At 41.8% G+C, this 26,588-nt stretch overlaps 1 protein-coding gene across 1 annotated transcript in view; it reads left to right on the plus strand.

Moving 5' to 3' along the window:
- FGF13 (fibroblast growth factor 13) overlaps positions 1-26,588 on the plus strand; it is a 520,657-nt gene that overhangs the window by 294,840 nt on the left and 199,229 nt on the right. The window contains exon 3 of the mRNA XM_070463291.1: positions 20,600-20,767. Within this exon, the coding sequence (XP_070319392.1) occupies positions 20,638-20,767 (130 nt within the window). The 5' untranslated portion in view covers positions 20,600-20,637. The remainder of the gene's footprint in view (positions 1-20,599; positions 20,768-26,588) is intronic.

Consider the following 26,588-nt stretch of genomic DNA (forward strand, 5'->3'; position numbering starts at 1 on the left):
CTCGAGAGAGAGGCCTAGGTGTCAGGGGTGGCACCTCTCCTGCCAGCCTGCTCAGGAACCTCTCTCCTGGCTCCTGAAGGCAGTGGAAGGCAGTGGAGACTGGCTTGAGAAATCTACCTCACTGTCCGGGGTATGTGGTTCAATAATATATAGCCCCAAGTCGGCCTTTGAGGAGAAAAATTGCATATGTTAGTTTCCTTTCATTGTTTTGTTGAAAGTTGGTTGTCTTCAATTTGGTTCCCTGGAAGCAAATCCAGGGCCTGGGATTCTTTGAGGAGAAGGGAAAGGGCAGGGGAGGGTGCCCACCAAACTAGGCTCTGCTCTCAGCTAGAGAGTAGCTGTAACCTGACCCCATGAATTCTGGCTCCTGTGCTCAGCTCTCTCTAACCCCAGCAGAGCCAACTGAAGTCCAATTGGTGTCAGCCGCCCTGTCTCCCTCCTTAGTTAATCCTACCCTGTGCAGCTGTTCCCACTCTGCACATGAAGCAGGAAAGATTCAGAGACTTAAGTGACTTGCCCAAGATCACAAAGCTAGTGAGTGCCAGAGTCAGAGATAGACCCCATGTCTTCTAATTGCAGGGGCTCCCCAAGTGGCTCAGTGCTAAAGAATCCGCCTGCAATGCAGGAGACATAGATTTGATCCCTGACTTGGGACAATCCTCTGGACGAGGAAACGGCAACCCGCTCCATTATTCTTGCCTGGAGAATCCCATGGACAGAGGAGCCTGGTGGGCTACAGGCTACAGTCAAGAGTCAGTTACAACTGAGCACGCATGCACACTGCTTACCTCTATGCCTCTTGGGTGGTATGAGAAGGCAGTGACTTTTTGTCATTCTGCTTTTTATATGGTCATTCTACTTACTGGTGATCTGGAGATGGCATTGCCTTGTACATTTTAAAGCCAGATCTTTGTTTCCTCCAAGTAATGTGGTCTCCTCATGGAAGCCTCCTCTTGGCTGCCAGTGATTCCCATGGAGTGGTTCTTGTAAGCTTCCCACTTTTGGACTCTGGATTGGCTAGATTGTTTCTGGAGCCTCTTTTGACATCACTTTTCGTCACTTGGTTCACCACCTGTGCTCTCAGGGATTGCCTCTGCCCATGTAGCTGAGCTCCATCTACCAACCCTCCTCAGCATGTTTGGATCAGCTTGCTTTCAGTTCAACCAGAAGGTCACAGTTTTAGACAGCAGAGGACAAGTGCCGAGGTGAGTGAGAGGTAGGATGAAACTGGGTCCTGTGGAAAAAATGGTTGGCCATGCGTTTTGTGGCAGAAAACAGAACTCCCTCAATGATTCAAACCATCCAGGGGGAGGGGGGACGGTTCTCGCTTGCCATTTTTTTCTAAAGTTAGCCAAAAGAAAGCAATTCAGTTATCACCGTGGACTAAGCCCATATTCTGAGTCTTCTAGGAAACTTCCTAGGGACATTGTTCTGTAGAACATTCATGGGCTGTCTTTGTGGCTGGTAAAGCTAAGGTAGCACGAATTCTCGGAAGTGGAGAGTAGGGTTTAACTGCTAAGCTTTCAGAGACATTGTTTGGCCTCTATTTCTGGTAGTTGTGCTGGCTTCTGTGGAGTCACCTCTCTTCTGTCACTCCATTCTTCTTAGGCCCCGTGGGGTATCTGTGGGTGACATGCTTGACCAGGCGGGGCCTAAAACTCTTACCTCACATTTACCCATGCTGTGTGTGAAGAGGCCAGGCTGAGTCACTGCAGGCCCTGAGGTGACGTGGAGTGTGTGAGAGAAAGCCCTACCCACCTCTCCATCGTTTCCAGGGCACCTGCTAGGTTGGCACTAGGCCCCATTCAACAGGAGAAAGGAAGCCAGGCCTGGCCAAAAAAGCTTTTATAAACCAACCCTCTGGGCTTGGGCAGCCCTGTAGGGCTGGCTGAGATGGCCTCCTCCACCCCTCGCACCCCAAATGCCGAGTGACGCTTGCATCTCTATGTGATAGCATTGATACATTTGGTTTATCTACACCTGCCTGTATTTATATTCATACCAAACTCAGCGGGCACAACTACTTATAATTTTCTTGCCAAAACATGGAAACGTTTAGGAGTCTGTGGCCTTTTAATTCAATGAGGAAAAGCACTATGATCTTCTCCAGCAGCTGAGTATGAGGAAATGCGACTCCATCTTTGTGTGTTTATCTCTGGAAGTATTGTTCGGGCTGTTTTGGGTGGACACCGTTGCACTCTTTTTGTTGTTGTTGCTGCTGAATTTCAATTCAAGAAAGAAAATTCCAAAAGTTGTCTGGAGTAATTTGCTCCCAAGGGGCCATGCTGGCAACCCTTAATTGAATAATCCTTCTTTCTCAGGGTTGCTTCTAAGTTTGCCACTGGCCCTCAATGGGCCTAGGTTCCAAAGTCTTCAGCTTGTTCATGTTGTGCTTGTATGGTGCTTAGCATCATGCGTCTCAGAAAGAAAGTCTCTGTTATCAGATCAACACCCCCATTATCATGTCAACACACCCCACACACATACACCTTCTCTCTCTGGGGAGCTGTGTAAGATGAGACCAAAAAAAATGCTGGGAGCGATTCATTTATTTATTAACTTCATGTCAACATTCATTGGCTTGGTCATAGCTATGTGCTTTAGACAGAGTATAGCACAGATCTGATACGCAGTAGATGCTGAGTAAATGGTTATACTAATGAACTTATGAAATTTATCTGTATGTTAGATGTCAGTTTTAGGATCAGCAACTTCGTTGTGTTCCTAATTCTGGCATATAGTCTATGGGTAACCTTAAGCAAATAATTCTTGGAGCCTCACCTTCCCTCACTGTAGCAATCAGAGTTGTTAGGAAGGTGAACATTACACCAAATTGGGGGCTACGTGGGAATGTGATTTTTAAAGGGAAAACACATCAAGCTGGTAACTGTTCTACTGGTCACACACAGCATTAAGTTTGTGTCTCCTCTGTATCATGATAACAACCGTCAGTGTTTTTTACTCACTGCATTAAAACATTTTGATAGCACATAAGAGAAATGATGCTGATCATTGGCATATTTCATTTAGGATAATCACCTCTGATCAGGGAGAGGTGATCACCTCTGATCAGAATTATATTGAAGTGTTGATTTTAACTTTTTCCAGTGTGCATAGACACAGGGATTTAAAATATGGAATGAAATACAAAATAATTTCCCATCAAGCAAAAATTCATTCTGTCATAACACTGAAGGAGTTGGAGGAACAATTGTAACTCTGCAGACCAATGTACTTGCCGAGGGTACTTAGGGCTCATGCAGAGTGATGGAGAAAACACTGAAACTTCTAATAAACAGTTTTTAGATTCATGGTTTGGCTAGATCAGTTTCCAATATGGAAAAAGAGGAAGTAAAATAAGTGAGTTATCAATTGCAAGGAAGAAAAAGGACTGGGAGATGAAGATAGGCAGCTCAAGTCCTGCAATCTTCCTCTATATTTTGTTCTTTTTGTTGTTAAAGCATGAATGGGCTTTTCCAAATCTAGCAATCTGGCAACACACGGGGCAATACACATTGATAAAAAATATAAGAAGAGTGCCTGGGACCTAGCAAGCATTCACAATAATGTTTGACCAACTACCTAGGCACCCTATGGCTCTGTCAAGGTGTCACATAAAATGAACCATTACAGTATTCTTCAATAGCTGCACATTCTTTTCTCTGCCAATTACCATGGCAGCAGGACTCAACTAGTTCCTGCTTTACCCCAGAAGTGAGGGGCAGTCCTCCAACTGTTTCCTCCAACCATTGGTGGAGCGGATTACAAGTCTGCTCACAGCGTTTTAGGCAGCATGCTTCTAGGGAGCTTCTGGAAGAAGAGATGTAAACCGGACTTGTTTAAGGGTTGAGAGGCAAAGATGAAGCCAAGAGCAGCGGCAGGAGGCCTTCCCTGGCTAGAGGTTCCCAGCTTGGCATGCCTGGTGCCTCTTCTTTGCTTTGCAGTTCCTCCATTCTCCCACTAGCACTCGAAGTGTTAGTCTTGTTTAGTGGCATCTTTGACACACTGACAGAGAAAATACATTGAGAGAAGAGAGAGAGAAGCATGGTGTCAAGGCTCAAGAGAATTGATTTCTCAAGAATGTTGTTTTGCAAACTGTCCATTCTCATCTCCATCACTGTCATTAATGCTGTCCTGCTGTGTGAATGTTTGCTGGGTACCTATTGGATCCCAGTCTACACAGATGCATTTAGTACAATGAAGTCATGCAGAAGAGGGTTCAGTGTGAGGAGAGGTCTCTCCTAGGCCGAGAGAATAGAGTTGGCTCATCCACAAGAAATATTTTCCCTTTGGGAAGTGTATATTCCACAGAATTACCATTTTCAAAGGGTATCTATATGAAGCAGCATCATTTGCACCTGCATAATGTTAGCTGTTAGACCTAACTTCTGTTCATAAAAGTTTGTATTCCTAGAGTATGTACCCAGAATACAACCACTTCTTCATGCCTACACCACTAAGTCCTAACTGCTCTCAACCCTTGCCTGGATCATAGCAGTAGCCTCTGAACCAGTCTCTCTTCTTCACTCCTGAAGTCTGTTCTCTACAGAGCGACAAGAATGAGCTTTGGCTCACATAAGCCAGGTCTGATCACTCTTCTGCCTGCGTCTGCCCAATGGCTCCCTGCCACTCAGAATTGAAGCCAGAGATACTACAATGGTCTAGTGAGTGGGCTTCCATTTACTTTTTGGAACTCACCTCCTCCCACTCTCCCCTTTAGTCTCAAATCCCTTCCAACCACATTTTTTGTCCATTTTCATTTTCTTTAAGAGGAAAAGCAAACAAACAAAAAAGACCCAGAACAGCAAGTCCTACTTCTTCCCCCAGGAGCTGTGATTTTGATCCCTTTACTGGGAACACTCTTCTGGATCTCTCTATGGCACTTCATTCAGGCCTCTGCTCTGTTTTCACCCTGGATTGCTCTAAAGGACAGCTCACTGATGTATCAGGAGCTTAACTTGTCAGTGTTTATTTTTCAACTATGTGAAATCCGAGGATTTCAAGCACATCCCTTCCTGTGAGTGACTCAGAGACCCTTGGAAGTCTCATCTTCCTGATTTCTTTACTCTCTGTTTACCCCTCATCCCCACTCCAGAGGTATAAACTCCATGAGGGCAAGGGTTTTTCTCTACATTTTTTTCCTTTCTGTTGTGTACTGTATACATTGAATGGTGCCTGGCATATGGTAGGTTCTCAATAAATAGAAGGCAATGGCAACCCACTCCAGTACTTTTGCCTGGAAAATCCCATGGACGGAGGAGCCTGGTGGGCTGCAGTCCATGGGGTCGCTAAGAGTCAGACACGACTGAAGTGACTTAGCAGCAGCAATAAATAGTTGTTGAAAGAATATTGAAAGGTAATATTATGGGAGGCAGTGGAAAAGCAAAAGGCCAAAGGAAACCTCTTTGTGCATATGTTTTCTTCTCAGGCTGAAGATAATGAAGGTATGTCATTTCCACATATTGATATTTGATTATTGTTATTAAAATACCTTTAGAAGGCTTACAGGATAGAGAACCTAGTTAGGTTTTCAGCATTTAAACATTGAATATTTTATTAGTTTTCTGCTGGCCTAACAACATACCTGCCTGGAGAATCCCAGGGATGGGGGAGCCTGGTGGGCTGCCATCTATGGGGTCGCACAGAGTTGGACATGACTGAAGCGACTTAGCAGCAGCAGCAGCAGCAACAACATACCACAATCTGGGTGGCTTAATCAATGCAAATTTATTAATCTTGCTGTCCTGAAGGTAGAAGCAAGTCTTGGCTTTCTTTGGGTGTATTTCTTCCTGGAGGCTCTAGAGAAGGATCCATTCCCTTTTCATGTTGGTTTTTAGCAGGATGCAGTTCCTGGTAGGATGGAGATGCCCATCTTCTTGCTAGCTGTCAATTGAAGGCCATCCCCAGCTGCCAGAAGCTACATATATTCCCTGGCCCAGGCCTCCTTCAGGCCACTTTTGAAAGCCAACAACAGCCTGTTGAGTCTTTTCACACTTTTAATCTGACCTGTGTGTTCTTCCTTTTCATCTCTGTGACCAAATTGTCCCTCTTTTGATTTCAAGAGCACATAGAAATTACACTGGACCCACCTGGATAATCTTTCTAAATGACAGTTTATGAGCAAACTTAACTACATCTGCAATCTTCAGGTACCATATTCCCAGGTTCCAAGGACTAGGATGTGGGCATCTTTCAGGGGCCATTGTTCTGCCTACCATAGATATATAATTGAGTATACAGTAAGACACAGTAAGAGTACAGGCCCTGGAGACATGAAGTCCTGGGTTTGAATCCCAGCTCTCACCTTGTTTCTGGGTTCCTCTCTGTTATCTCTCTGACATTCATTCAGGTTTCTCTGTGCCAACTGGGGATGGTAATGTCACCTGCCTTATGAGGTTGTTACAGATATTGAAAATATATAAAAGTGCATTTATACACACAAGACACACCACTTTACTCCTTTTAAAAATATAATGTGAGTATCGAATGGGCAAACAAGAAGGTTCTACTGTATAGCAATGGCAGCTATATTCAACATCCTGTGATAAACTATAAAGGAAAAGAATATCGAAAGAATGACTCTTTGTTGTCCAGCAGAAAGTAACACAACATTATAAATCAACTATACTTCAATAACAAAAGAAAGAAAAGTGCAAGTTTGAAATTTTGTAAGAACTGGAAAAAAAAAGTGAGTATTCCCAGTGTCTTAAATGGGAGCACTAAATCTAGCCTTGAGCCCACCTCAGAAGACCTTACCTTTAATAGGATTAAGAGAAAAATAGGATTAAAGAGTGCTCTTTGGCTAAAACCTCACTTAGCCAGCTGGGTTTGTAGGGAATGAGGGGGAAGTTTAATTTAAGTGTTTATGATTCATTTACACCTAAATCATTAAATGCTATTTTAAGGACGTTTGATGGCTCGAAGCTTTTCAAACAGTCATAATGCCTCTTTCTTAAACAGAAATGCTGCCAAGAGTAAACAAACTCAAATACCATTTGCTTTGCAATTTTTCATAAACAAATTTAGAGTGGGTTCTAACCTGGCACACTATATTCTTCCTTCTGTCATCCACACAGGGACAGCCCTCCTGAGAAGAAACAACAGCTCGGTTTGTTTAATGGGGACTTAGAAACTATGGCAGACCTGAGTGCAGAGAAAGCACTCATGTTACTGAAATATTTCTGTTTGAGTATTCTCTTCTGGATTTCTGCCACTGGATTTGGGAATTTTGTTCTGAAGCTTTCCATTGGCTAAAAAATGTCCCTCTTTTAATTATGTAAGGGCAAGGAATTCTTCCACAGGATACAGGTGAAGACTGCATTTCCTGGAGGTTTTAGAAAACCATTTGAGCTTGTAAATGGATGAATTTGATGTTGCAGCCAAACTGAGCTGTCATTAAAAAAATTTATGATGGAGTTTTGTTGATTAACAATGTTGTGTTAGCTTTAGGTGTACAGCACAGTGATTCAATTGTGTTGTTGTTGTGTGTTAGCCACTCAGTCATGTCCAACTCTTTGAGACCCATGGGCTGTACCGGCTGGGCTCCTCTGTCCATGGAATTTCCCAGGTAAAAATAGTGGAGTAGATAGCCATTCTTTTCTCCAGGGCATCTTCCCAACCCAAGGATCGAACCTGACTCTCCCGTGTTGCAGGCAGATTCTTTACCATCTGATCCACCAGGGAAGCCTGATTATATATATATATATGTGTGTGTGTGTGTGTGTGTGTGTGTGTGTGTGTGTGTATGTATGTATGTATACATATACATATATCTATTCCTTTTAAATTTCTTTTAGGTTATTATGAAGTACTGAGCAGAGTTCCTTGTGCTATACAGTTGGTCTTTGATGATTATCTATTTTAAATATAGCAGTGTGTACATGTCAATCCTAAACTCCCAGTCTATCCCCCTCCCCACTCTTCTGCTCTAGTAACCATATATTTGTCCTCTAATTCTGTGAGTCTGTTCTGTTTTGTAAATAAGTTCATTTTGTATCATTTTGATGAGCTTGAGTGCAGCTTGTGACTAACTCGAAACAGAAGGATTTAACCAGTGCATAGTTTAAATGAGACAAGACTTGAGATGGCTCACGTCTTGATCAATTGAAAGAACTTTTTCTGATGTCTTTTCAGGGGCCTTCTTTCCCTCTTTAGTACTTCTCAATCAACTGGTAGAGCCACACTTCACAGAATGCCAGGGAGCACAAAGCCACAATGCCATAGGCCTAGTTTATAGTTTTTGAGAAATGCTTTTTATAAATTAGCCCATACGTTGATTTTTGCTTTATGGTTCCTGCCCAAGGGTCAATCAAGATGAGCTGCTAATGTACTTGAGTGAATTTTCTTCAGTGTTGCTGGGGCTGTAAGGAGACATCAGTAAGTGACAGAAGCACATATGGCCCATAGAACAGTGGCAGGAAGAGGAAATAAGAGAACTCTGATTGCTTGAAAGGATTGTAATGAGTTGGCCAAAAAGATCATTCAGGTTTTCTTACGCTGTTATGGAAAATGCAAATGAACTTCTTGGAGAACCTGATATTTTATATCTAGTTAAGTAAAATGAGTGTACTGCTTAAATACCTTTTGGGGGGATATGGAGAGGTAGAGGTGAGGTTGACAGCACTTGATCATATAATTTTTACAGTATAATTTTCCAGTCACTATCACCAGGGCTGAGGAATTTCTGGCTATTCGCAGAGCCTGTGAGGTAGGGCTCTTGAGACATCTCAGGAGACTTGGAGCAACCATGAGATTTGAATCAGAGCTTAGCTTTCAAAACAGGAGAGAAAAGTATGAAGGAAATAGCAATCATGCATAGTGAAGGGATCTTCTAGCATGAAGAAGTATGGTGACCATGAACACATTTGCTAGTAAGACGGGTGTAATGCTTGAGAGTGCACTTTCTAGTATGTAGGTGAGGAAACCTCATTCCTCTGAGATTTAGTGCTCTAAAAATGGAAAAAATTGATAGAAAAAAAATAGGCTTTCTTTAGCAATGTAGCCTATGATGTTGCCCAAGAAAGTTCTTAAGAGCAAAGTCTGAGAAAATATCAGTAACTGGGCAGAGCTGGCTGGGACAGCATGCTGTGGGCAATCCCCTTAGTTTACTCTGTCTGCAGAGAAAGACTCCTTATTAAATGGTGCCAGTGACCTCCATCATCATCATTCATGGAGGAAGAGGCAAAAGTTGGTGGAAAAGCCACACCTAGAATCAATCTATAAGTAATCTTTAAAGACTGCCTAGTTGTTTCAGTTCCTCGGGCATCATGACCAGAAGTGCGCTGTATCAGAAAACAAAATAAGTGAAAGCAAATACAATTTTTCAATGAACCCAGTCATAATGAAACATTTTCAAGAAATTCCAGTTGACAATCTGGAAGAGATACCATTTGTCATTCATTTTCTTACTCTGTGAGCAGTATAGCATCTTTTTCTCTTATGAGTCATTCTCCCTACTTTGGTTAGAAAATTAACATGAAGGTCATGTGAAAGCTTTGTCCAGCTAGAAAGTAGATGGCTCTTGTTTTTTTCTTGGGAAAGACACTTTCACGTTAAATTGGATTCAGCCTCAGTTAATGTTCAGGGAGTACTTAATACATATGGAGTACCTATCAAGGGTGAGGCATTGTGCTGGATAGTTCCACCTAAGTATCTCTTTTAATTTTTAAAACAACTTTGTTAGGAGTTCTATGTTGATTTAGCTGGACCATGTATAAAAGATAGGAAATGGACTCTTGGTTATGCAGTAGGAGGCAGAGGTCTCTCAAGTCCTCTGCTTTTTCCTCTACCCTGTGGTTGGGTTTCCAGGAATATACATAAAATTGCCACCCAAATAGTTGTTTGGACTCAAGGGACAAGGAAGTGAACTAATCCTGAGGGCAGACTCCATGACTATCTGCCAGCCCCTGTTCTAGGTGCATCTCAATCTTTAGTATGCATTGCAGTCCCCTTAGAATCTTATGAAAATACAGATTCTGACTCTATTGGACTAGACTTGCAGGGATGAGGGACTACATGTCTAACAAGCTTCCAGGCATTACCCATGATGCTGGTCCAGGATCCAAATCAACCTGTTTCTTGGATTCAGAGAAGACAGAACTTGCTGAACACACTGTTGAGACTACTTCTGTTCTCAGAACTGGAATTTAAATTTTTTTTTATTTTTTAAAATTGAAGTCGAGTTGATTTACAATGTGTTAATTTCTGCTGTACAGCAAAGTAATTCAGTTATATATATATATATATATATATAGATATATATATATTCTTTTTCATATTCTTTTCCATTATGGTTTATTACAGGATATTGAATATAGTTCCCTGTGCTATACAGTAGAACCTTATTTCTCCGTCCTATACATTGGATTAGCCAAAATGTGCATTTGGGATGGTACAAAAAACCCGAATGAGCTTTTTGGCCACCCCGATGTAATAGTTTACACCTGCTAATCCCAGTTTATACCTGCTAACTCACTGGGAAAGACCTTGATGCTGGGAAAGATTGAAGGCAGGAGAAGAAGGGGACGACAGAGGATGAGATGGTTGGATGGCATGACCAACTCAATGAACCCGAAGCGGTTCTGATTTTGTAGCTAGGGTGGAGAGCCCCTGAATCACATGGCTCAAGGATGCAATTTATGGAAAATGTATTCCACCCCCTGTTTTGTGATGTCATAAAAGAAAGACTAGTGTATTTACTGGACTGGTCACCAACAAGGTTCCCAATGAATCCTTGGTACCATTTTGTTTCCTGACCATGAGCTAGTGCTGCACTGTGGTTCAAATTGCATCACATGGAAAGTTTGCAGTAACTCTGTGTGGACCCTGAGGGTAAGGAATCTATGTGCAGAGCTGATCAGCACGAATCCAGAGTGGTGACATGCAGTGTCACCAACTGGCTTCAGGGCCAAGACACCTGCTATCACCAGCCCAAGACATTGACCTTGAGGGGTTCTAATAAGCAGAGAGCTTGCTTTGATTCCCTTCAAGAAAACTGGCTGATGAGGAGGTTGTCATATTGAAAGACAAGAAGAACCTAGGGTACCGTGGGTTAATGCTGGGGTAGAGTTATACACCAACCACCATGGCTGTTCAGAGTACAACAGACTGGCTGTGGGGAGATAGGAGCTGCTTAGGGTTTTACACAGTGAACAGTACCAGTGCCCAAGAGGACATGGCCACTCTGGCCTGAGGTGTGCAAAGAAATGGAAATACAGTTGATTTTTGAACAACGTGGGTTTGAACTGCCAGGGTCCACTTACGCGCAAGAGTTTTTTTCCGTAGTTCCTACTACAGGACTGCATGAGCCACGGTTGAATGAATCCGCAAATGTGCAACCTTGCGAATGTAGGAACCGCAGATAGGGAAGGACCAGTATAAGTTATATGTGGATTGTCAACTGTAAGGAAGCTTGACAACCCCTAACCCTATGCCTTGTTCAAGGGTCAACTGTAGCAAAATAATCAGAGGCCAGAGCCGCTGCCCCCTCGCCCCCACTCCAAGGGAGAAAGAGGAATTTTCACTGACTTACAACAGTCATTCTTAAGTCCAGTTGTGCAGTTGAACCACCAGTGGAGTTTGGAAACCCACCAGCACTCCAGCCACAGGCTGGAGAGTCCAGTGTAATTGATCTTGGGTGGTACCATGAGAACTTTAGTTTTTGAAAGTTCCACACATGATACTAGTGCTCAGCCCTAGCTGAGAACCAATGGTGTAGGCTGTGTTTGTACCAGGTGGAGGAGGATGCAGACAGCAAAGGTAGCTGGAGCAGGTAAAACAAACACCTGGGCAGTCATCCCCCCGCCCCCATGTGATCCTTGAGCAGCATCAGCAGCACTTGGGAACTTGTTCATGCCCACTCCAGACTAACTCCATCACAAACTCTAGGCGAAGGTGCCCAGCAACCTGTGTGTTAACAAACCTTCCAGGAGACTCAGATGGATACTTCAGTTTGACTTGGACTTGAACAGGTACATGGGGGAGAGGAATGTGATGACATCAGGCTAGAAAACTTGGAAGTAATGGGCAAGGGCCAGCACTACAGACAGTATATTGAGGTGAATTAACAACACCCAGTGTTCTCAGGTCGAGTGTATGTCTTGGCATTTCTTTCTCACATGCTTTACATGGTGGTGGGGACAAAATCCACCTCTGCACACAGTCTGTTCTGCTAGAGGGAGCTTCCACTTTGCTGCATGAAGGACTCATTTCTGTCTTGAGGGAAGGGCTGCATATTCCCTGATGTTGTGTGCAAGTGTGTGTGTGCTCAGTCACATCTGACTCTTTGCAATCCCATGAACTGTAGCCTGCCAGGCTCCTCTGTCCATGAATTTTCCAGGCAAGAATACTGGAATGGGTAGCCATTCCCTTCTCCAGGGGAATCTTCCCGGCCCAGGGATCAAACCCAGGTCTCCTGCATTGCAGGCTGATTCTTTTACACTGCACCACCTTGGAAACCCATATTCCCTGGTGATGTGGGTCCTTTGATGATGAGAAGGCCAACCTTCAGGAAAGCTCTGTAGATAAGGCCTCAAGAGAGTTGCCTGCCTCCTCTTCTTGCTTCTTGTCCCCATTTGAGCTGGGTCTTTGGTAGGCTGTGCCCCATCTATTATGTATTCTCAGCACGTGCCTGGACATACTCCCCTAACGTTGTGCAATGCCATCGATGCTGCCCAGTGGCATCCCTCACTAGAGAAGGCCTTTGCCATGAGCTGAGTAAGGACTTCACTGGTGGTGCAGCTGTAGTGCTTTCCATCTTGCCCGGGGCTTTCTTTACCTGGATGACTGGTGTGCTCGCTAGCACATCTTGCTCACTATTTGGTCTGAACCAAACTCCCCTGAATAGAACATCTGAGTCCTTGCTGGATGCTAAGCATCTCCGAGGGTCACAGAGAGACTTCCAGGTGAGATTTCTTAACAGAGAGCTTTATAGAACTGGGCATGGGGGTGGGAGAATCATCAATCCAGTGATTCTCAACTCAAATGATTTTGCCCTCATCCCACTGGTAAATGGGGATTTGACAATATCTGGAGACCTTTTTTGGTGTTCACAAATTGGATAGGAATGCTACTGGCATCTACAAGGTAGAGGTCAGGGATGCTATTATGCATCCTGCAGTGCATAGAACAGCCTCTTAGAACAAGGAATTATCCAACCCCAGATGTCAAAGTGCTAATGTTGAGAAAGCCTGGCGTGGTCCACATCACTTATTATTGTTTTATTTTTTAAAAGTATTTTTGCACACTCTTTGGCATGTGGGATCTTGCACGGATCAAACCCACATCCCCTGAAGTGGAAATTTGGAACCCCAATCACTGGACTACCAGGAAAGTCCCCACGTCACTTACTTTTGAAATGAGAAAACTGAGACTCAGAGATGTGATGTGCCATTCCAAAGGTCACCCAGGAATTTAGCTGTGTCTCAAGGGTGGGGATCCTGGTACAGTGCTCGACGGGCTCCATCTCTGTCAAGTATGGCCTTTCTTCCATTGCAGCCACTATGGTGCCTGCCAGGTACCTGCATTGTGCTGAACTCTTTCCATTTCTGATCCCTTCTTCTTAGCACACACCTTCAATGTAGGCGGGACTCTCCCTAAAAGGGACTGAGTTTGTGCATGCAAAGTTACCATGTGCAAAGCATTGTAGGTGGGCCATTAGGAAAGCAAAGATGATACCAAAAGAGATATGGTTCTGGTGTTCTAGGAGCTCCCATTCAAGTTGTGGAGGAAAGACACATATATGAAAATAATTATTAATCTCACTTTTCACTAAAAGCTTTTGATGATGTCTAGAAGGCTATCTCAAGAAATGACAGGATAAATTTCTTAAAGTGTTATATGGACATGAAGAGTTGTTGTTATTGTTGTTCAGTCACTCAATCATGTCCGACTCTTTGTGACCTCATGGACTGTAGCATGCCAGGCTCCTCTGTCCTCCACTATCTCTGGGAGTTTGCTCAAATTCACATCCATTGAGTCAAAGATGCCATCTAACCATCTCATGAAGAGTTAGAATGAGCTATTTTCCTTTGCTTTGAAGTAAGGCTGGGTGAAGGTGGGCATCCTTCATTTGATTCATAAGAATTCTTTGAGTGTGTTTTACAATTGACTCCACCTATAGAATGACAAATGAGACAAATAGTGTTTCTTCCTCAGATCCTATATTCATGTGGGAAGAGTCAGAGGAGAGGCATGTACATAAATATCTACATAATTACAGATTGTGATGAGTGCGAACCCATTTAACATGGCTGAAAAGAAATCTCAGAAGAGGTGGCATTTGAGTAGAGCCAATGGGAGTATCATATTGAACAGCAGGAACAATACAAGGTCTTCAGGCATATTTTAGATACTATGTAATGCTAGTTCACCAACTCGATGGACATGAGTTTGAGTAAACTCCGGGAGTTGGTGATGGACAGGGAGGCCTGGCGTGCTGCGATTCATGGGGTTGCAAAGAGTCAGACATGACTGAGCAACTGAACTGAACTGAATGCTAGTGTGTGGAAGAAGATTGACGTGTGATAGCATTTTGGAGGTGGGTGGCCACCATGATAGTGAGTTTGAATTTTTTCCTTCCATGAAAGTAGCAAAACAGCCTGAAGAAACAAAATTGAAGGAAAACTGGATAGTGCTTGGGAGGCTGCATGAAGTTGGGGAAGATTGCAAAGGGGAAGGTAACTGAAATATCCAGAAATATTTTATAGTTGTTTCTATTTTGGCCAAACCAAATGACCATTAGTATTGATTAATGCAATTCAGTGAATTATCTGAATAACTCATTGACTTCCCCAATGGCTTAGCAGGCAAAGAATCCACCTGCAGTGCAGGAAACACAGGAGATGGAGGTTCAGTCCCTCGGTTGGGAAGATACCCTGAAGGAGGAAATCTCAGCCCACTCCAGTGTTCTTGCCTGGAAAATTCCATGAACAGAAGAGCTTGGAGGGCCACAGTCCAAAGGAACACAAAGAGTCAGACATGACTGCGCATGAGCACAGATGGAGACAGAGAATTCATTGACATTTAAACTTGCCATTGATAGTATCCAGTGTGGCAGTAAAGCTTATGTCTAAGTATTCAATAGATGGAGCTTCCCAGGTGGCGCTAGTGGTAAAGAACCTTCCTGCCAGTGCAGGAGACCTAAGAGACTCGGGTTTGATCCCTGGGTCAGGAAGATCCCCTGGAGAAGGGAATGGCAACCCTACTCCAGTATTCTTGCCTGGAGAATCCCATGGACGGAGGAGCCTGGCAGGCTACAGTCCATAGGGTCACACAGAGTCAGACACGACTGAAGTGACTTAGCAGGCACACATGCATTCAATAGATAGTGAGTTGGAACACAAAATGGAGGACTTGAGTTAATTCATCTGTGGCTGAATATACTTTTCTGCTTGACAGGTGCTCAGTGACAAGGAAGAATAATCACTCTAATTACTCTGTGTTCTTCTTTTTCATTATTTGAGGAATTTGATAATCTGTATGTTTTCCCTTATTTTTACTTTCATAGATGCTTTCAAGCATTTGCTTTTTGGAGTCACTAATATATGTCCAGTAACTTTGACTGGTAGTCCCATGGTTGTGTTCATTTCTGTTGCCCTGATGATCTCAGATTTGCTTTGATTTCAAATCATGTATCATTAATTACGTATGTTGAGTCGTCTTTCCAAAGAGTTCATTGAAAAGCAAAAAACAGCATCATCAAATAACTGAGGGCTTATTAACTGCTTCCAGCTTGAAACCAGCACACCTTGCAAGTCACAGTGGCCTGGCCAGGGGCCAGATGCCTTTGTGGCATTGTTTGAGTAGTTTCCCAGGTTGTTGCTGGTTGCTTTTCTGTCTTTAAATAAAAACAGTAAACTTCGTTGGAGACAGAGATAATCTTTGAAGCTAAGGTATACCAAAGATCCTGTTTAAATATATCAGTTTGTATAAACAAAGAAAAGCAACCAGAAACTACTTAAGACTTTCTGGTAAACACACTAAAATCCTGGTTTCTAGGCTGGGCTTTTCCAATAGCTTTGTGGCTTGTCAATTCCCCTTCCTGAGCTTTATTTTCCTTATGTTTTAAGACAAAGGGGTTGCATTAAGTTATCGCTAAAGAAATTCTGTTTGCAATGACTTGGAAGAGTGTAGTATCTGTGATACTACTAAATATTTCGGTACGTATTTTATGTAGCCAATATCATCTTTATTGATTAAAGTACAGGGTAAAATAAGAAGTTGAGTTTCTAAACATAGAAAGAATAGATTATTGTTAACTTCTTTAATTAAAAATACATTTAGACATATATTACATTGGAATTAGTTTTGCTGAAGCTGAAGCTCCAGTATTTTGGTCATCTGATGTGAACAGCCAACTCATTGGAAAAGTCCCTGATGCTGGGAAAGATTGAGGGCAGAAGGAGAAGAGGGTGTCAGAGGATGAGATGGCTGGATGGCATCACTGATGCAATGAACATGAACTTGGGCAAACTTCGGGAGATGGTGAGGGACAGGGAGGCCTGGCGTGCTGCAGTCCATGGGGTTGCAAAGAGTCAGACATGACCTGGGTGACTGAACAACCACGACAAATGTTTTCATTTTATCTCAGATGGTTTGCTACAGATTGATGCATTATGTCCAGTTTGAAATGGGGATCCTTTATTTTTGTGAACATGAGTAACGTAGACCAGGTCACTGGCTTTAGACAGAAACTCTTTTCCCTTCCTATGACTGCCCCCACTCGTGTCCATGGCCTTGATCCTGAGAATCGCTGAGAAGCCTAGAAGGAGAGTGAGGGCGGTTTACTGCCAATCCAGTACTGTTTCTGGGAAACCAATCCTGGATGTCAGCTTGCCCACCTAATGGTTTGTCAATAAACACCTGGTAGAATGGGAACAAGGTCTTCCATAAATTGTCACCAGTAGAGTCACTTATTGTCACCCTTGTGCCTGAGTGTGCCACCTGTCAGTGTCTGCATGCTGTGGGTGTGTGAATTTGCATGTGTGCACTTCTCCTCCAACTCTCTACCACTCCTGTGGGACTTTGGAATTCTGAGTAGTTGGCCTGTGTGATCAAGGTCAAGGACACTGGCTATGTGGGTGCCATTTCCCAGCAGGGCCTACTCCTTGGCTGCTACTGTCATGGGGCTCATGGCCTTTCTCAAAACATGGGCCCCGCAGTTCAGAAATCAACCATGAGCTCCTTTTACCATCTTACCTGTCTGAAAGAGTCAAATTGAAGCTCTGAAACTGGAAGAGGTTTGGTGTAAATCTATTGTCTGCCTAATCACTGGAGTCTTTTGTGCAACCTTCAAGATTGGATAAACATTATTGAGAAGAAGAGCAGGAGTGACTGAATAAATGTGGACAAATAGTTTCAATGAACAAAGGCAAGAGTGGTTTTCAGAGGCTGGAATGGTGTGCAAGAAGGAATGCACTAGAAGTGGGGGAATAGCAGAAATCCTAGGATTAAGTCAGGGGAAGGTAAATTCCATTCTTTTTTCCTGTTTTCATGAGCTGACTTCTTCGCAAGTCTCCTCTCCTTTTTCTAGAGTTTGTGCCCTTTGGACACATTGTCTCCTCATCCTTTTTTTAAGGTAGTAGAATTAAGGTACCCACCTGCCTTAGTGCTGGGGTCTTGTGGGAAGTTCCCTGCCACTCCTGTTGTTGTCAATTGCACATACAGTCACTGTTCTACCTGAAGGAGCCCTAGGAATAAAGTAATAAAATAGTTTTAATCTTTCATCAAAATGAATTTACATTCAAAGATTTTATAGACTGAAGTGAGGTGTTTCCTGTAGATTGCCACTTCTGGTTAAAAAGTCCAAAATATTTTTAGGTCTTGTGTCAAAATGACACCAAGTTGTGCTGATGGATTTAATATATTTTTCTGTTTTTCCTGAATTGATTTATGTTTGGGGCATTTGAGTAGAGACAGCCTGGACGCAAAGCTAAGCCATTAACTCCCAGATGTTCACAGTTTCCAAGGAAATGTTCTTTGCCTGCGGTCATTACTCAGATGGCTCCTTAAATGCTCTCATCTTGGCATCTTTTGCACTTGCTAAATTCAATTTGAAGAAAGAATAGGAGAGAGTGAATTTTGTGGAAAGCAATTATGTTGCACTTTTGTGACTGTCCTGCTTTCCCCATGATGATGAATTTGAGGTCTGGTTCTTATATCAGTCAGTGGGGCTCTTTTACTAGAATTTTATTGTATGTTACAGATACTAGTTGTATCTAATTAAACAATAATGATGGAAGTACAAGGCTTTTTGTGGGAATTAATGACCAGCTGGGTAAAGCTGATGGCTGGAGAGTCAGCCAAAGGCTATTGTGCCATTAATCTCCAGAGATGCCCATTTGTGATGTCATTTTTGGTATCGAAAAATGAAAATGGAAAACAATTTACTGGTGTTTATCATGTACTTCTGAATAATAAGCTCTCTATGTATTATCCAAAAGTTGTTCTTTTCTTTTTAATCTTCCAATTCTCCTCTGATCTTAAAATGTGTCTCTTATATACAGTACATGAAAATGGGATTTCTCGTACAGAACAGACTTTTGGACTCTGTGGGAGAAGGTGAGGGTGGGATGTTTTGAGAGAACAGCATCGAAACATGTATATTATCAAGGGTGAAACAGATCACCAGTCCAGGTTGGATGCATGAGACAAGTGCTCGGGGCTGGTGCACTGGGAAGACCCAGAGGGATGGGATGGGGAGGGAGGTGGGAGGGGGAATCGGGATGGGGAATACATGTAAATCCATGGCTGATTCATGTCAATGTATGGCAAAAACCACTACAATATTGTAAAGTAATTAGCCTCTAACTAATAAAAATAAATGGAAAAAATAAAATAAATTAAAAAAAAAGAAAATGGGATTTCTCAGCTTCTGTATAATCATGGGTATGTTGTTTGTTGTTGTGGTTGTTTTTGAGTTTCTAAGTTTGGGAGGTTTTCCTTAAATATTTTGTATGGTCAAACTAGAACTTACCTTCATCTGTGATACTAGAATTTGATACATGTATATATTATCATAATTATCTGCTCATGGCGGGAAATGCAGGAAATGGTTGCCAATGGTCTGGATAGCAGCTGTTGCTACCAAAGATGTGCATTCAGCAACCAGATTCTAAGAAGTTGCAGTCACATTCCTAGTAGATAAAGGGAACTCTCTTTCAGAAAAGGCTGTGGTGGTTTGTCTATATAATATTTTTTATTACTACTGCTGAGCACTAGAGGAACATAGAGAAGTGACTAAAATATTCATCACCTTCTTGCATAATTTAATGACTTATAAAGGAAGGCAACAATTCCACACACAGCCAATCTATCAAGAACTTGTTCTCAACTCATAATACTAATTTCCAGATTATGTTGGTTTTCATGCCATTTTCATTCCAATGTGAAAGAAAGTTCTTAAAAGTCTGTTAAAATCCTAGCCAGTGAGCTGAGAATGTTGTGCCAAATGTGGAAGCATGAGATCCCATCCAATCTCAGCCATAAGCTGGTGATATTTTACAAGCATTGTTCTCCCCATAGGAAGTTTGCAGCTAGTACCCAGTCTTTCTCAAGGCATGTTAAGAGTATGCATTTGAGGGAGTAGGATGAGTCAGTCCATTGTTAATCATAACTTTAGGGGTACTGACTCACTTGTCTTAAAATGGGATGGCCTCACTGGGAAGGTGTGAAAGAAAAAAAATCCATTCTGAGGTCAATGCCCTGTTTCTGCAGACCCAGATCAAATTTGCACACTCTTTGGTGGGTAGTTAGCAGGAAAAACAATGTTGCAATGGACCAGGTGAAAGCAGGCACCTTGTTTGAGCAGGGAACAAACACTAGAAATTCACAGTATTTCTTAGGAAAATGCACAAAGGGCCTAGAAATCTGAGAGGGGCCTCTTATCTGAGGCCAAAAGTGAATGAGGCCCTGCAGTGCCTCGTTCAAGGTAGGTCTTTGATCCACTGTTGATTATTAGACTCTTTACTGGAATATGGTCACTTCATTAGGGGATTTTGAATATGTGAAGGTTACTTGTCACGGCCCCAGTTCTCTTTGGGACACACAAAGTGAATTCTTTTGTCCAACTCTGTACATAGTGCATGAAACCCAGGCCCTCACCAGGAGCAGACCCAGGAAGAAAATGTAAATAAATACACTGAAAATTTTGTGGAAATTAGCCGTTTTTGCCTGTAAATATTTATATTGTACCTCAAGTTGAAACATGTCGCTTTCCACAGTGTTTATTTAGATACAATATGGTTATTGGTAATAACATGTTTTATTGTTCATCTGGGACAATCTAACCCTTAAATGCTCAGTATATTGTGATGGCCAAAAAGTTCGTCTGGGTTTTTCTCACCTTTGGCTGGAAAAAATCGAGCGAACTTTTTGGCCAATTCAGTACTAGCTATCAAGGTATGTATAGCTGAGTAAACTATTCATATTAGCAGACTAAGCCCCTCAAAAGAAAACCCCCAAGCAATGCAATGCTTTTCTTGGAAACTTTTCTTGGGACTGTTGTTTCTATAGTCTCCCCCGGGAGTAGAGTTGATGTAAGACGTTTCCCTGCTTTTCTGAAGCTCTAACTTGAGTTCATTTTGTTATGTGGTGACCACAGTTCTGGATGACGCCCCCCCTGGCACACAGGAATACATTATGTTACGGCAAGATTCCATCCAATCTGCGGAATTAAAGAAAAAAGAGTCCCCCTTTCGTGCTAAGTGTCACGAAATCTTCTGCTGCCCGCTGAAGCAAGTCCATCTCAAAGAACACACAGAGCCCGAAGGTTTGTGCACAACGGACGCGTGTCTTGCTTGTTTCCCCTCATTCTTCTTTCTTTCTCTTTCTTTCTGACTGTGCATTGCCCTCTGGTGTGCTGTGTGTTGTGCGGCTCCTGACATCGTTCCGAGGCCCCGTAAGCTCGCCAGTGAATGTCTTATGCAGCCTCAGATGGGACGCTGTATAATACAGTCAGCTCTGGCCCGGCGCGCAGCATATTCCTGCTTCTCGCAGCTGAAACGTGTTCAGCTGGTGTCATGACACTGCCCCGTTTTGGCTGCTAAAGTTGCTTGCTCCCGTAGCCGAGTCTGGCCCATCACCTGAGGAATGGCCCTTCCAAAATGAAATCATAAGACAATGGTTCCAAATTTTCTCCCTCTTCTCCACTCCATAAAGCCTTCTGCCTTGTGTTCAAAATATGCTCATGGTCTACTCAGTTGGCTGAAGCAGGCCCAGATTCCCCTGTCATGCACGCCTGGTGCGCTTTGCCATAGTGAAATGCATGCCTCAAGGAAACCATGAGTAGTTTGTTTTTCTTTGCAGCTCAAGTACAGGTTTGGAAAACTCTACTTGCTGGTACTTAAACTGAGGTCAATAAGGTATTCATCGCAATCCATACTACAAATGTATCTCAAAAGTTCCTGGTCTCTCCAGAACGTGTATGCATTCATTTTTTTCCCAACTTTTTGGCACATATCAAATAGGATCAGTTTTCACATCACCAAATGTGGTAAACTTTTTACCATCTGTGTATGTTTTGATTTCCAAAATGACAGTGGAGAGGTATACTGTGTATGCTAATTAAGTACTTATTGTATAACAACTTGAGATCCCCCCCCAGACCAAATGCCATCCATGCATTTTAGCAATGAATGATGTCAGAGGTGACAGAATTCAACCAGTCCTTTGGCAGTGGGTATACACTTTTGCGTAACTGTTTCTGCTACGATTTCTAAAAGTGCCCTTGTTCCTATTTCAAGTTGCCCTTTTGGCAACATTATGGGATCTCCAGTACAACTGTCTGCTGCACAGGTCTGTTCAAAGTTTGGTGTTTGAGGAAATTATTCCCAATTGACTCCAATCTATAGTTTTGTAAGCAGATTTTAACATCTCAAAGTCTCCCCCTTTTCCGTCCTTCCATGTAGAGCTTCAAATGTTCTTTGGCAGAAAATGACAAGTGTACATTTTCTATGCTTAACTCTATTTGAGCTATAGAACACAGCATTTGTATTTGTTTTCTACTTCATACTTTGGTATGCAAGCTGTCCACTTTGCATAGAAGTTCTGATGTGAACAGTTATTCATCTGGAGATATAAACGGTGGCCCTTTACAGTGAGTAAGACAAAATTTTGGTGGTTTTGTTGAGAAGATACTAACTTGATTTTATGCTTCACTGAAACAAAAAAATTCAGCCAGTGATAGTTACTTTACTATAGATGATGCATTCCAATATTTTCTTTCTTTTCTCTCAAATGATGTTTGTGTGCAGTATATATATTTGCATGTAGAAAACAGTACCTGAATTATAGAAATATACTAGTTCGTATATAATTATATTCTTACAGATGTGTGTGTCTGTATTAACAGATACTATACTTTTTTTTTTCTACTTGTACATTGTCCTGAAACACAAAGGTTGGTTTGAGTAAGTATAATAAGCCACTTAAGAAGCAGTTGGTTAAATTCAGTCAGGAATTTGGTTAGAAACTTACTTCAAATTGTTTTAACAATTCTCAGATTCAAAAAAAGACAGTTGAATAACTAAATTTAAGACCCATCCATTCTCTTATTACATATAGTTTAGACAGGATCTATTGGTTTTCAAAATATCGGGAGTGTATCATGAATACTGTTATGAATGTTTTCAAATATGAAGAATTCTTTAGAGAATGGGTAGCAGTTAAGCTCTCTTATACAAGGTTTGGATACTTTTTATTCTGGCTGTCCCTGTGTTAAATGTGGCTTTCATCCTTTCTCTTGTGTGTTTTGATGATGGGCATTGTCTTCTTTCAGATTGAAGATTTTCCTTAGTCTTGCCGTCCTGCCAGGTCCTCTGGAATAGTGAAGCTAATACTTCCCTCTTGATTTGTAAGAATTATTTATAAATAGTATTAGACACATGAGAGGTTTTCTGGGATGACACTGTGATATTATTTACAATTTTACTTCATCACCTTTAAACAAGGACCCCGAAGTTAATGGTGATCCCAAATATTGCAATGAATATGCTTGATCTCTGTGCAAATTAACAGGATCCTGAAGACCTTAGATGGGGGTGAAAGAAAACATGCCACGGAAGAGACCTTGGATAAATAAGGAAACAATGTTATGAAATTAACATGCTTACTTCATGTAGGATCTCGAAGGCCAGAAACTCGTCATTGGCAGGAGGTGAAGTAACTATGGGTTTAGAAGGGTTCAGTGGTCATTCTGGCCACCTGGAAGATTTTTGCAAGACTGATTTTTAAATGCTGTAAGGTCCTGTCTTCAGTTATCTCTTCCAGTTGCTATAACATTTTATTATAATGAGTATAAATAAGAGATCTCTTTATTAAAAATGGATAGAATCTCGGTTCTAAACTATGTCCATACCTTGAAACATTTTATTCTCATGTGAGGCATTTTGAAGAGAGAGGTCCTCTCATGGCCTCTCTTCCAAAGCATGAAACATTAATTGACCTTGCCTTGCCCACCATTTCCACTGCAGGTGAAGGCAGTGGGCAGCATGGTTAGGCTGATTGATCTGTGCAATGCCAAGCTGCCGGTGTGACCTCTTGTAATGAGATTGTGTGTGTGTGTGTAGCCCTCAAGTAAAGAATGAAACATTCATTGAAATTTGGCCAGCGTGGTGGTGGGGGGGTGGTGGTGGTGGTAGAATATAAATTAGAGTTGGAAAATTCTTACAAATGATTAAATTAGGTCAAAGAGGTTTATGTATATTATGATAAAGCTGGAATTAGTTTTCTGCTTCTTTACTGAATTGATATAATCTGCCAACTATTTTTGCATTATTATAGACAAAGTCTTGGTGTTTCTTTTGGTTGGTGATGTTTTTGTAAAGGCCAAGTTATTGCCATAATTTATAATCACCTGAGATTTGGTACAGATAGCCATTGTTCACCACTGTCTGTCTTTTGAAAGACATTTTTTTGCATTGTTTCCAGGGCCTTCAGAATTCATGTAAAATAATACACAGAAGGTCTGAAATACCTCACTGGCTTTTCAGGATATCCTTAGGACAGATTACACTTTGCCAGAAACAGGTTTCTATTTCTGAACAGCCGATTCCAAAATAAATGCTTTAGTCTGTTTCCAAATACTTGTGATTTTCAGTGATGTGATTATTTCCATAAAAACCATTTATGATGTAATATTATGTGAGTACTGGAATTTGGCTGAAGAAGCACACACAAGTGTTTGAGAGTCTAATTTTGGCCCAGGACCAGCTATGGTCTTTGTTATAAGAAAGCCACTTGGAGAGCTGAGATGTTTACCAAAATCTTTTTCTTACTGTCCCAGGAGCCTTTTGGCAAGAGAAAGTATAATCATTACAGCTTTATTCTTTCCCTCATTTTTTCTTTCATTGTCATGTCTGCCCCAATAAAATCACTGATATAGAATAACTTCTGAATGCCTATCTTTTAACAGTATAGTTTTTGCTTCCTAAATTCGAGTCACTGGTCTGTTACTGATGTTTGAAGGTTGTTCAGAAGAATCACATCAAGGTATACAGGCTTCCAAGTAGATAATGTTGAAAATCTGCAGAGAGAAATAAATCACAGATTACCTGCATGTGCTTGTGGGATTGAAAATCTGATTGCAATAGAAAATTTGAAGGAATTCACGCAACATAGAAGAATATCACAAAGTTCAATGATTTGTCACCATCTTAATCAAAGGTCTGGCCTCCTTCCTGTTTTCATGTGAATTTTTTTAAAAAGTTATAGAAATATATATATTCCATCCCCTTTAGGACATCTGTAACCTTTTTATTCAGAGAGGCATCCAAGTATAGTGACTTTGGTTGGAGGAGAAGAGAGTCTGTGCTCTAGACCGGTGATGAAGTATGGCAGCTTTCACCAACCAAAAGAAAGCAAAATTATGTGCCAAATGTTAAGGGGGCATATTTGTAACAAGTACAATGTCTGTTACTCTGATAATGCCTTGGTTTCCTTATCCCAGAGAGAGAATATGTCACCATGAATATCAGTCTTGCCTAAATGGTAGGAGAGAAAGGAGAATATTTAGGAATGTGTCAAGAGAATTGTTTTTATTTTCATCCTCACCTTTTCTTCAACTCTGATGTCTCATGTTGTGTGTCTTGCTCATATTCCTCTAATTTGCCTTTTGAGAAGAATGGGTCTAACACTATTTGAATTCATAGTTCAATAAAACTAAATCACCTCTGATGCTTAATATTGGAAAATGTCTTGACTTGCAGAAACGGTATAATTGGGTTCAATATCTGTCCCCTTGAATGTAAGAATTAAGGCTATTCCTATTTGATTAGAAAAACATGGGGCCATATGTTTGTGTGACTCTGAAGCAATAAAAGATTTTATTCCGAAACTTTAAATTTCAAAATAACTGATTTGGGGTCACTTTTCCTCTGATTTATGATGTGAAGGATGATGAAACAACTCAGAAAGGTGTTTTTGCTCATTGAAGCCAATGGCAGCTTAATTGCAGAGTCACAAGAAAAGTTAAAATATTGGTCCATATCAAAATCAAATTAAAAGGCCCAAATTCGAAAGCCTTGTTGTTTAGTGATGAATAAACACTATCCTCTCCCCATATACACTCCCCAAGTGTATTTCTCTTGGTTGCTTGTCAGCTACTTCTTAGAAGACAACTTGTTATCTCCTAACAAGATTGGGAAGCTAGTAATGGCACTGAAACACAGTCTCTCTTCTCTCCTATTTCCCCACCTTATGGCAGCAAGCACAGCATTATGTCATGTTTGGGGAATAGTTTCTACTCTCTGGAAAACTCATAATTTGATCAAGGAAGTATACATAACAGCCAATAATTCAATTTCAGGTCAGGATGGGCATTTATTATTCTCTTATTAGATGCGTGCATCTCAACTCAGTCTCCAGGCTGGCTTTTCTGGTAGAAATGAACAACCATTCATTCTTTGATGATTCACTTTTTAAAGCAACAGGCCTCCCTTCTCCCTCGAGCCTCGGTGTTCCCGTCGAGGTGGTAGTGAGGGTTCCTAAGAAGTAATCTCTCCTTTAGGACTCTCTTGACTGAGGTTTTCCTCACTTAATACTGGAGGCAGATATTTCTCCTTTGTGAAGCCAACACAGATGGTCCACTTTAAGTATTTATAATTAAAGGAACACTGCCCTGGGAACGTGCCCAGAAAGGTCTACTGGATGAACAATGGTGGTGATTTTGATTTTAAAACAAAGTCAAAATCTAGATGCTGATCCTTGAAAAAAATCTGGCAGGTCTCCAGCCATGCAGCACTGCTCCCTTCAAAGCTGTTCCATCAAGGTTTGTGTTGCCAGCATGCTTCTGGTGCTCTGATGTCTCAGCAACACCTTTTGGGTTTTTCCTTTTCACAGTCAGTTAATAAACCACTGAAGCAAATCTGCCTTTCTGACCTGTCATGGTATGACCGCAGGTAGACTGTGGTCCACCCCCAGAAAGGCATAGCCTGGATGACTTTGAGCTGTTTCACCAAGTCAAGCCCAACCCTAAGGTCTAGGGCTGCACCTTTGCGGAGATACACCACATGGGTTGCTGTGTCAGCTCCAGTTTTCACTCGTTTGTTTTAAATGATAACTTGCTTGCCTGGTTGAAGAGAATGTAGAATTAA

This window comes from Odocoileus virginianus, unplaced genomic scaffold (genome assembly GCF_023699985.2).
Source record: "Odocoileus virginianus isolate 20LAN1187 ecotype Illinois unplaced genomic scaffold, Ovbor_1.2 Unplaced_Contig_1, whole genome shotgun sequence".
Lineage (NCBI taxonomy): Eukaryota > Metazoa > Chordata > Mammalia > Artiodactyla > Cervidae > Odocoileus > Odocoileus virginianus.